The sequence below is a fragment of the Gigantopelta aegis genome, chromosome 1, assembly GCF_016097555.1.
Source record: "Gigantopelta aegis isolate Gae_Host chromosome 1, Gae_host_genome, whole genome shotgun sequence".
In the NCBI taxonomy this organism is placed as follows: Eukaryota; Metazoa; Mollusca; class Gastropoda; order Neomphalida; family Peltospiridae; genus Gigantopelta; species Gigantopelta aegis.
The window spans coordinates 13,874,675-13,885,304 of record NC_054699.1 but is presented as its reverse complement, the minus strand read 5'-3'; the positions used below and the strand labels follow the sequence as shown (position 1 = coordinate 13,885,304).

The window sequence follows — 10,630 nt, the reverse complement described above, 5'->3', positions numbered from 1 at the left end:
TGTTTCTGGTTGTTTTTATTTGCTGTTTGTGTACGCGTACTCTGGCTCTCAGCTGGGTAGAATGATCAATGTATTGTTCTTTGCAGCCTTGGTATGTAACTACATAACTAATGTTGTTAACCGAAAAATCCATACCCCTATGCACCCAAAATAAACCTTTGTGGGAGTCCTCCTATATACAGAGTTGGAATCAAATACCGTGGTCAACGCCAGCTCTCCTCTGTAGACAAAACAGCTAGCAATGAGCCATAGCTATATACCTTTACCTCTCTTATCATCATTTCTTTTGGACTTATTCTTGTGTAGAGGTATGGTATGGTATATGTTTACAACGTATTTATAATCGTCATACCTGACACTGTAGTTTGCGGATTATATTGGCTTGGTACATCACTTTCGAGTAGATTAATTCACATTACCGTCAAATGTATTGACCCACCCCTTTCTGTTACCAGCGGAATACTGCAATGCATTAAAAGCATTAAAAGCAAACGTTATGAATAAATAACGTATATGTATTTTTTTTTTGTTCGGTTTTATCGTTTTGGTTTGTTTGTGTTTGTTAGTCTCAACATGCATGGGTATACGGTTTCATCACTGCGTCAATGTAGTTTTAATGTTTAAAATCTAACTACGTCAGCCTTTTATCTTCAGTTGTCTTCTTGTTCACGTTTTTTATTTTTTTTTGCATCCAGTATGTCTGTTGAAAACAACGAATACAAAGGAAAAAAGTATGTTTTGTTAAACGACACCACTAGAGAACATTGATTTATTACTGTGACGGAACATGCTCTTATCTTTTCGCCTGTGGCTATGTCCATTGTGTTGGGGGCTAGGTCAGCTTGGTTACGTAATACCTCCGCGAGACCGTGCCTCCTAATACACACCCAGACCGGTGTGGAGGCCATGTGGAGAGTGGTTACGTAATACCTCCGCGCGACCATGGTATCTTTAGCGAACTGGCGACGATCAGTCTAGGTTTGTAAGAAAATATACCGTCTTGGTCGCTGTGGAAATATACACATCATAAGATTCTTATCACCATGTCCAGTTAGAACACATTCAACAAAAAACTATCTGAAGTAAGGTATGTTCTTATCACCATGACCTGTTACAACACGTTCAATAACAACTGTCTGATGGATTAAGGCTACATTTAAATTTCAAATAAACATTTTGTAGTACTTTGCATTATTGAATATTTGTTCAATACAAATATTAGGGCTAGATTTAGATTTGAAATAAACATTATGCACTATCCTGTATTCATGTATATCTGTTCAATACACTTTTTAGGGCTAGATGTAGATTTGAAATAAACATTCTGGTGCACGTTGTATTATTTGATGTCTGTTAAATACAAACATTAGGGTTATTTTTAGATTTAAAATAACAATCCTGCGGTACCTGTTATTATTGGATATACAACATGTATTATGGAACATATTTTGTCCAGGCGGACTCATAAATACAGTATCTGGTTTATTTCGTTATTATTTAACCATTTAGTATACACCAACAACATTAATTTTCTAACCACCCAAAGCCATAGCCATTTTGCTATACTCGCTGTTAACAGTAAAAAAACCCTAGTATTCTTATCCTTAGTGTTAGTTTGTTAGTGTGTTTGTTATTGTACTGGTTTATATTACCAAAAAAACCACAAAAAAAACCCCGCAACACCACCCAAAATAAAACAAACAAAAAGTAAGAATAAACAAACAAACCAGACATGTATAACGATAGACGTACATATTGTCGAAAGGTCATCGCCAATAGTCGTTGGTAACAACAGCACATGGATTTATTAAAACTATAGTTGTGTTTGTAGTTTACAGTATTAGTAAATGAGTAAGGGTAGCTTGCGACTTCAGTGTGTCATGACACTGTGTCCTTTGTATGTGAACTGACTGTGTAAACACTTTCATTGCAGAGATGCTATTTTAGTTACGTTTATTGGTGAAGGTACCAGTATATTTTCCGGCTTCGTCACATTCACAATCCTCGGAGCGATAGCCCACCGCCAGTGGGTGCACGTGTCGGAGGTAGTCTCATCTGGTGAGTGTTCATAAGGGATCTGTTTTCGTATTGGCCTACCGTGTTTAGTCTCAAACACAGATTGATTTTGTTTATCGACTCGTATCACCGTATGACACATGCTTATTAATATGTTATAATTTCAAAAATATGTGAATAAATACCAAGTAAACAGAAGACCAAAATGCACAGACATGTCACAAATAGCTTAACTGTGAACGTATAAGCATTCTTGAAACAATTGTAAAGTTGTACCAGTTTTTAAAAACAATAATGTTTTTCATAAAAGTTATGTCAACTATGGATTAATTTTGTTTATATTTAATTGTCCTGAACGTTTGTCCTATTTTTTTTGTTTTGTATTTATGTTTCTCTGGTGTCACTGAATGGAGAACAGAAAAGTAAAAAAAAAAAAAAAAAAAAAAACCTTCCAAAAAAACAAACAACAACAACAAACAAACAAACAAACACAAATTACGGCATTTGCTTTTCTATCACCAACTGGCATTCTCGAATGTATCCCCTTAATATATTTGTTATATTGGAAAACGGTTCCTGTTATGATTGCAAATTTCGCCACTTTTTGTTGAAATGTTTTCTGTATTGCTATTTCTGACGTTTTGCCTAGGACCTGGGTTGGGCTTTGTTACCTACCCCTAGGCTTTGTTTGGTCTGCCCATCCCGCAGATGTGGTCGTTCTTGTTCTTCGTCATGTTACTCACAGTGGGACTCGACAGTCAGGTAACAGACATTATGTTGGTTATCAACGAGGTGTTATATGTTGTATGCACCGCACATTTTATTGACAATCACCCATTTTGTATATGTTGTATATAACTAACAGTATGATAATAATCAGCCATGTGTATTCATTTGGATGTATTTGGATAATTAATAACCACCTATGTATTTTCGTTTGTATGTAACTGGACACATATTAATAACCATCCATGTGTTTTAAGTTATATGTAAGTGAACAGTACATTGGTAATCATCTATGTGGTATGATTAACCATGTTATTAACACTAGTTATTGATAATCGGTCATGCATTATCAGCCGTGTGCTACTGAGAAGTAGGTTGATAATCAATCATTCTTTATGTGTAATTTGATATTATAATTATTGTTTCATGTTTATATACCAGCAACCATAGTATATTGGTAATTTGACAATACATTGATGATCATATGCAGGTTTGTATCAGTTGTATCAAAATTAACAATTTATCCATTATTATGCACTTGATTTTATAACAGTTGTAACTAACAGAATATCATATTGATACGTGTGCACCAGTTCTTGTTAGTTTTAGATAGCACTGCCTTATATTGAGGTTAAATACTAATTCCATTAGTTGTACGTAAATGTACAATACATCCATGATTATGCACTTAGTTTTATCACTTGTAGGACAATGCATTAGTAGCAATAAAACAGTTTGATCAGTTATATCCGAATGGACAATATGTCCATGATTATGTACTTTGCAATACACAAGTAACAGGAGAGTGTATTCATAGTTACAAACCAGTTGTTTCATAGATGATGGTTTTATACCATTACAATATTTAAGTAAGATCTCGTAGTAAATGGACAGATGCAGGAGTAAAGACTACTAAATAAAAAAAAATTAATATGGAAACTCGTACCTATATAAGCAAAACTTTGCCAAATGAATTCAAATCAAATGGGTTATTAACTGAAACTGAAACTGAAAATATGAAGGAAATAAGACTATTTGATGAAAATCGCTATAAATTCAGACCTATTAATGATACTAAGTTAAAAGAAATATTGAACTTATTACATATACCAAAACGTACTGAATAACAAAATAATACCCTGGAAGGTTTGCTTAAAGTAGAAGAAGTACGTATATATATATATATATATATATATATATATATATATATATATATATATATATATATGGCATATGGCATATATATATATATATGCCATAATTGACGTATGCATTCATAACCATCAAATAAAAAACATTCCAATGGCAATTTTACACTGAAATGTCCAGCGTTCAGAAAACAAACAACGTTAAGCCCTAGTTTATTTTGATGTAACGACATCCAAAATGACGTCATTCGAGTTTGACGTCATTCCCATTCAAAATTACACCGCGTCACACAGTCTTATGTCATTTGAATATCAAGTAATGGCGGAATGGAATTAAAGTTACGTGTACAGTTTACAAAAACACGTTGCATTAAGCTTGAGATTATATGATAAAGAGATTATTACCCTCGTGGATTTCGGTATCGTCAATAGTCAATATCATTTCTCTCTCTCTCTCTCTCTCTCTCTCTCTCTCTCTCTCTCTCTCTCTCTCTCTCTCTCTCTCTCTCTCTCTCTCTCTCTCTCTGTGTGTGTCTGTCCGTCTGTCCCTCCCCTCGCGCTCCTCTCTCTCCCTCCTCCCCTCCTCCTCTCTCTCCTCTCTCTCCTCTCTCTCTCGCTCTCTCTCTCTCTCTCTCTCTCTCTCTCTCTCTCTCTCTCTCTCTGTGTGTGTCTCTGTGTGTGTGTGTGTGTGTGTGTGTGTGTGTGTGTGTGTATGCAGGTATGCATATATATATATATATATATATATATATATATATATATATATATATATATATATATACTCTTCAAAAAAGAAACGCAAAACAGTACAATGGGTTTAACTCCGATTTTATGTTTCCTACCGGTTCATGCTTTGTGAATATAAGGTCATTGCATGTCCCAAACACATTCCCACGGTTACATTCGATAAAACGCAGCTACTGTACAATAAAGTTCCAAAACGCAGCCACGTGCAAACCATGTCACCACTGCACGTGCGTTGTCTGCACGTGCAACATGAGCACCGACAGTATAAAAGTGCAGGGTGTTCGCTTGCCTGGCCTCTGTATCTGGCCGACAGTTGACAATCCAGGACATGCCACGTCTCAGTGAACCGCAGAGAAACAATGCCATCGGCCGACTAGACGCAGGCGAATCCAGAACGGCCGTTGCCAGGGCATTCCATGTGTCCCCAAGCACCATCTCCAGACTGTGGGACCGTTACCAGCAACATGGATCAACACGTGACCTCCCTAGATCCGGTCGACCACGGGTCACTACCCCCGGGCAGGACCGCTACATCCGGGTACGCCACCTTCGGGAACGATTGACTACTGCCACCTCCACAGCCGCAGCAATACCAGGTTTGCGCAGGATATCCGACCAGACCGTACGGAACCGCCTACGTGAGGTAGGAATTCGTGCCAGACGTCCAGTTCGAGGTGTCATCTTAACACCACAACACCGTCGACTCCGACTGCAGTGGTGCCAGATTCATCGACAATGGCCTCAACTGCGATGGAGACAGGTGTGGTTCAGTGACGAGTCCCGATTTCTGCTCCGACGTCATGATGGAAGATGGCGCGTGTATAGGCGTCGTGGTGAACGTTATTACGGGGATTTTTTTGTGCATTCGTCTTCCTTGTGGGTCTCCCGTACTGCACTAATGTATGGAAGACAACGGGAACAGACACGCGAATGTGTGAACTTACCTCAGTCAATATATACCATTCCTGTGTGTGTGTTTTGTTTGTGTTTTCTATTTTATTTTATTTTATTGATTTGTTTGTTTTTTATTGTCCCCAAATGTGCATGACAGTATTGTTGTTGAGGTACCCAGAGCCGACTGACTTACAATTATACGTACATACATGCATACATACATACATACATACATACATACATACATATATACATGCATGCATGCATGCATGCATACATACATACATGTGTTACGTGGCATTTAATTTTATCATTTCATGTGTACACACCCACACGTACGCACGCACGCATGCACACATGTGCGTGCACGCACGCACTCATATGATGAACATATATGACTACATGTAGGTGCATACATTTTAAAGATTGTAATCAAGTATGCAATTAGGAACTATTTGTTCTGTTTTAATTTAGTTATTTGGTTATTTAGGTGACAGTTATTTTTAGCTTGAAATGCTTTTTTCGGGTTATGTTCAGTGCAATTGGAAACATTGGACAGTACTTAGTCCTCTTCCGAAATACTACAACATATGGCTTCCCTCTCTGGTGAATTGAGATAATATATACACATACTGGCCAAGTAGTTTGAAAAAAGTGTGCTTGTCTTTGGATAGTAAGTACGATATCAATGAGCATTGCCACTTTATCGTATGATATTGATGACTAGCAATCAAACTACAATCAACAACTGACAACTGTCGTTGCCGCACGACACTAGAGCTTGCACTTGAGAATCAAGATTAGTCTCAACAACCGGCAGTAACAGCGCAGTAGCTTTCTAACATTAGCTACCTATTTTAGCATGACATATCATAAATCTGAAGTAACAGAACATCTTGTCGTCTTATACATTTATTATATCCAGGGTGGAATCTACATATTCCAACTGGCTGACTGGTACGTAGCGGCTCTTGTGCTCGCCGTAGGAATCATAGAATGCATCATCGTGACCTGGATATATGGTAAGCCATTTAAATTTCCTTTCGATTGGGCATCTACAATATTTCAACGTCTTTCGCTGTCCAGCTTCATATCCCACCCCTTATCTCTCCAACCGAAACTTGTATTACAATCTTTACGTGGTATTATTAAAGTTTAGAATAAAAGTCAGTGTCTAACTGTGATATTTGTATTTTTGCACAGTTATTTACACTGTGCTTTCATTTAAATCTTATGTGTGTATATTGATGTTTATCATCCCATTAGTTTTGCATTTACCATAGTTTGACACCCAATAGCCGATGCATGTTTCGTGCTCGGGTGTCGTTAAACATTCACGCATTCAATCATTCATTCATTCATTTACGCAAACCGAAACAAGTGTCCGTCTCCTCTAGTAATTTCTTGCATTGAGTGCATTGTAGTATCACTTCTGGTATTCTTAACAGGCGAGCGTACTCATCTGTCGTCTCTCTCTCTCTCTATCTCTCTCTCTCTCTCTCTCTCTCTCTCTGTCTCGTGATATATATCGATAAACTCTCAAAATAACAATGTGTTGGATATCAAATAGTCCTTTAAAAATATACTGAGTTGCTGTTAAACTAATATATTTTTATTCTCTTCATAGTCGGTGGAAATAGAAAGCATTCAGTTAACCTTGCTTCATTCTAGGAATATGTTCAGATACGCCATACATTCTGATGATCTGATGTGCTATTCTCTTTCAGGATTCAATCGACTATATGAAGATCTGGAACTCATGATAGGAAGAAAGGTTCCCGTCTTCTTCAAAGTCGTTCTAACATTCGTCACTCCACTGGTATTGTTGGTACGTTAACTGAAGATGACATAACACATTTAGAGTCAAAAGATAACACAGAGCGGTATACTTGATAGTATAGTAAAATTATTCCGAAATTATGCTTAAATCTACAATAACTCGTCTCTCCATATTGTGATGTCTTTAATATTTAACTAGTGCAAAATTCAAACATGAAAACAGTTTCAGTCGACGTGTGTGTATGTGTTAACTACGGCAACAGCAATTTCGTTTTTCTGCATAACTGATTTGGCTTTTGTTTTCTTAATTAACTGCGAAACTGCTGTCGAAAATACTGTAGACATTTTCTTAATTCCTGTGGTTTAATTACCAGCAGGGTGATAACTTTTCTTTTGGAGGGGGTTGGAGAGTGCACTGTAAATGTGTACATTTATCCAAGTTGAGATAAAGTTGCCTTCTTGCAGGTCACTGCAGTGTTTACGCTTGTGCAGTACACACTACAGTGCGGTCATTGGGTGGATCTACGCTGCGATCCCGATCGCACCTATACCCTTGTTCTTCATTTAGGAACTCGCTAAAGCCGATGGGCCAATGCGAGCGGTAAGACGGTTGATCGCTCTTAGTTACGTGTTTATATGTTCTAAGGGCCAATCTGGGACATATTTTGTGAGAGGACTAACAGAAAAAAATGGCACAATACCAACTCGTCAAAAGGGTATCCCAAATGCAAACAAATATATAAAAGAGGGGAAAATGGTAATGTACATTATCACCCGACATGGTTTATTATGTAAATAATTCTGTAAAACTCTTGATTAGGTAGACTTTCCCATCTGAAAGCGTGGAACTTATCAATTACGTAGTCCTAAACAAAGAGAAAATATCATTTGGGTATCGTGCTCCAACGTAGGCTATTAATAGGCCTAATAGTATGTATTATTCTTGTGGATTTTTTTTAGAGAGAAAAATAATATTAACCCCATTTTGTTCTGTTAATACAAATTGAAATACATTTAGTTAAATAGTTTATTATATTACCAAGTCGTTTATGCTTTTTGGTAGTCAGATTGATCAAAGCGATGCGCCTTGTCGTTAATTAATGCGTTTGTTTACACTGTGCATGCATGACTTGGTAGGAGATGACGTCACTTTCTTCCAAGCTAGAGTACCGGACGCGACGAAAACGTAACAAATTGCTGCCTCAGTTATATGGAATAATCACGGCATTTTATTAATTCTAAAACTAAGCTTTTTTCTTTTCTGAAAGTGTCAGTATGTGTTGGTGGTCCGGGTATGCATCTTTCGAACACATAAGGCTCATATTCGACTTGTCCTCCCCATTAAATCTGCATACCATGTTTAATATTGCACGGGCTAATACACAAAATTGTCACATGGATTTATGACACGGATATCATGGGTAAGTTATAGGATTAATGAAAGGTAACACACGCTTCGACACTGAATGTGGGAGGAATGTCGGCTTGGCTACGTAGATGTGTCCCTGGCTAGTAATACATTTTTCTGGTTTCCTTTCAGCGAATAGCCAAGACGATTTCTCCATCAAAAAACAGGGTTCCGAACACGTGTTTATCTCGAGCGAAGTACAGACAGAAACAAAAGAACTCGTTTAGAGAAAATATATGTCACTTGTGCACTCGATAAGCAAGATGTTTTGAGTCTTGGTGTTACCTCCTCGTTATTCAAAGTGACAAACTTTAATTTTAAAGTGACAAACTCTAGTTTATAAACACTGTGGCATATTTTTCACTATTAGAGTTGTTTATGATATCTGAAATCGAACACGACTTATACTGTCTTGTTTAGATTCTCCATGTTCGTACAGCCGAAGTGTTTCTGATTATCCTAGTGTGTCTAATACCACAGAATGCATTGTTTATATTGGGGGGAAAAACCTAAAAAAACCAAACAACCGCACGTGCGTATGAGAAGTAACTGTTATATAGGCGAGTTCTTCTCTATGTTAGCTATATTTCCCTGTTTCAACGTCACAGTCTCGTTTCAATCTGCTATAATATTATCCAAATCCACCAACACTGTTTACTAGTTCTGATACACGTGTTATCGCTATCAACATTACAAAATATATTATCATGAGTTGCCTTCCTACAGCCAATGCACCAAGACTGGCATATCAAAGGTATGTGTTTTCCTGTCTGTGGGATGGTGCATATAAAAGACCCCTTGGTACTATGGGGAAAATGTTGCATTTTTAAACGTTATTTCTTTTTTAAAGATGAACTTCAGAGTTGCGTGAGCGGCAGAATTCTATTGTTTTTCTTCTTCTTCTTCTTCTTCTTCTTCTTCTTCTTCGTCTTCGTCTTCTTCTTCTTCCTCTTCTTATCGTTGTTGTTATTATTATTTTATTAATTATTATTATTATTATTATTATTATTAACACCATCATCATCAGCACCATCTCCTTCGTTTCATCACCATGGCCATCACCATCTTCATGATTATTGTCACCATCATTATCATTCTGGGATAACAGACATTATAATTTGTCTGATATTATCAGATGTGCGTTCCGGACGCAGACTTCCCACGAACACTTCGACTGGTACCACCATCTTCTATCATATCACCTTGATCTCAAGTAACACCCAAACGTCAGTCTACCGAACTACTACAATCGTTCGCCCTCCTGAACACGCAGCTAATGTATTGCCTTGATGACGAAGTTTGGTAGATTGATGCAGGAATAATAATAAAGAAAAAAAAAAAAAAAAAAAAAAAAAAAAAAAGGTAAGATTCTTATTCACTGTAGTGGTTTCTTGTGGAAAACAATGAGTGGGATTTTTTCTTTTAGGATTTACCCCCAGAATGTATATGATATATCCCTTCAACTCTTTCCCCAGAATATTTGCAATCATTACCTAGTTGACTGGGTACACGACGTTTGCTTTCTTGAACTGCCTGAAATTTCCATTTCATATATTTTTGGTTTTGTCGCAGTATCTCAGTAGTAGATCTGGCTTTCATGGCATTAAGCAGTGCCATTCAGATAAGTGATTGATTCAAAACGAATGGGGTTGTGTTTGTGTGTGTGTGTGTGTGTGTGTGTGTGTGTGTGTGTGTGTGTGTGTGTGTGATATGAGATCGACTGTTCCTGGCTATCAATACATATTCTATCAGTATAGAATGTTTTAAATTTCTAACGTCGTTTGATGAACTTCATTTAACACGTTTCCAGCTAAAGAAAATAATTCCAAAATATATGACACAGTCTGTCTGCATTTTCTGTCGTGTGTACGAATCATCTAAATTAGTTTTAGAGGCAATTTAAAAAGAGAAA

At 37.1% G+C, this 10,630-nt stretch overlaps 1 protein-coding gene across 2 annotated transcripts; it reads left to right on the top strand.

Annotated features, from left to right (window-relative positions):
* The first annotated feature begins 1,933 nt into the window (after nt 1–1,933).
* On the top strand, nt 1,934–9,529 carry LOC121389611 (sodium- and chloride-dependent glycine transporter 2-like). Of its 2 annotated transcripts, XR_005960102.1 has the most exons (4): nt 1,934–2,058; nt 6,457–6,553; nt 7,259–7,359; nt 8,851–9,529. XR_005960102.1 is itself a non-coding variant. In XM_041521287.1 (3 exons), the coding sequence occupies exons 1-3, from the start codon at nt 6,394–6,396 to the stop codon at nt 8,974–8,976; spliced, it is 387 nt and encodes a 128-aa protein (XP_041377221.1). In that variant the 5' UTR covers nt 6,127–6,393; the 3' UTR covers nt 8,977–9,529. The 2 variants fall into 2 exon arrangements, 1 of the variants encoding a protein (XP_041377221.1); XM_041521287.1 differs by lacking the exon at nt 1,934–2,058 and having other exon boundaries at nt 6,127–6,553.
* Nucleotides 9,530–10,630: the final 1,101 nt, after the last annotated feature.

What these genes read in the sequence shown, in the direction of transcription:
- LOC121389611 (XM_041521287.1), top strand. Translation starts at nt 6,394, where the DNA reads ATGACATATCATAAATCTGAAGTAACAGAACATCTTGTCGTCTTATAC. An exon ending in CATCGTGACCTGGATATATG is followed by an intron (nt 6,554 to 7,258) that starts GTAAGCCATTTA and finishes ATTCTCTTTCAG; the next exon opens with GATTCAATCGACTATATGAA. An exon ending in TCACTCCACTGGTATTGTTG is followed by an intron (nt 7,360 to 8,850) that starts GTACGTTAACTG and finishes GTTTCCTTTCAG; the next exon opens with CGAATAGCCAAGACGATTTC.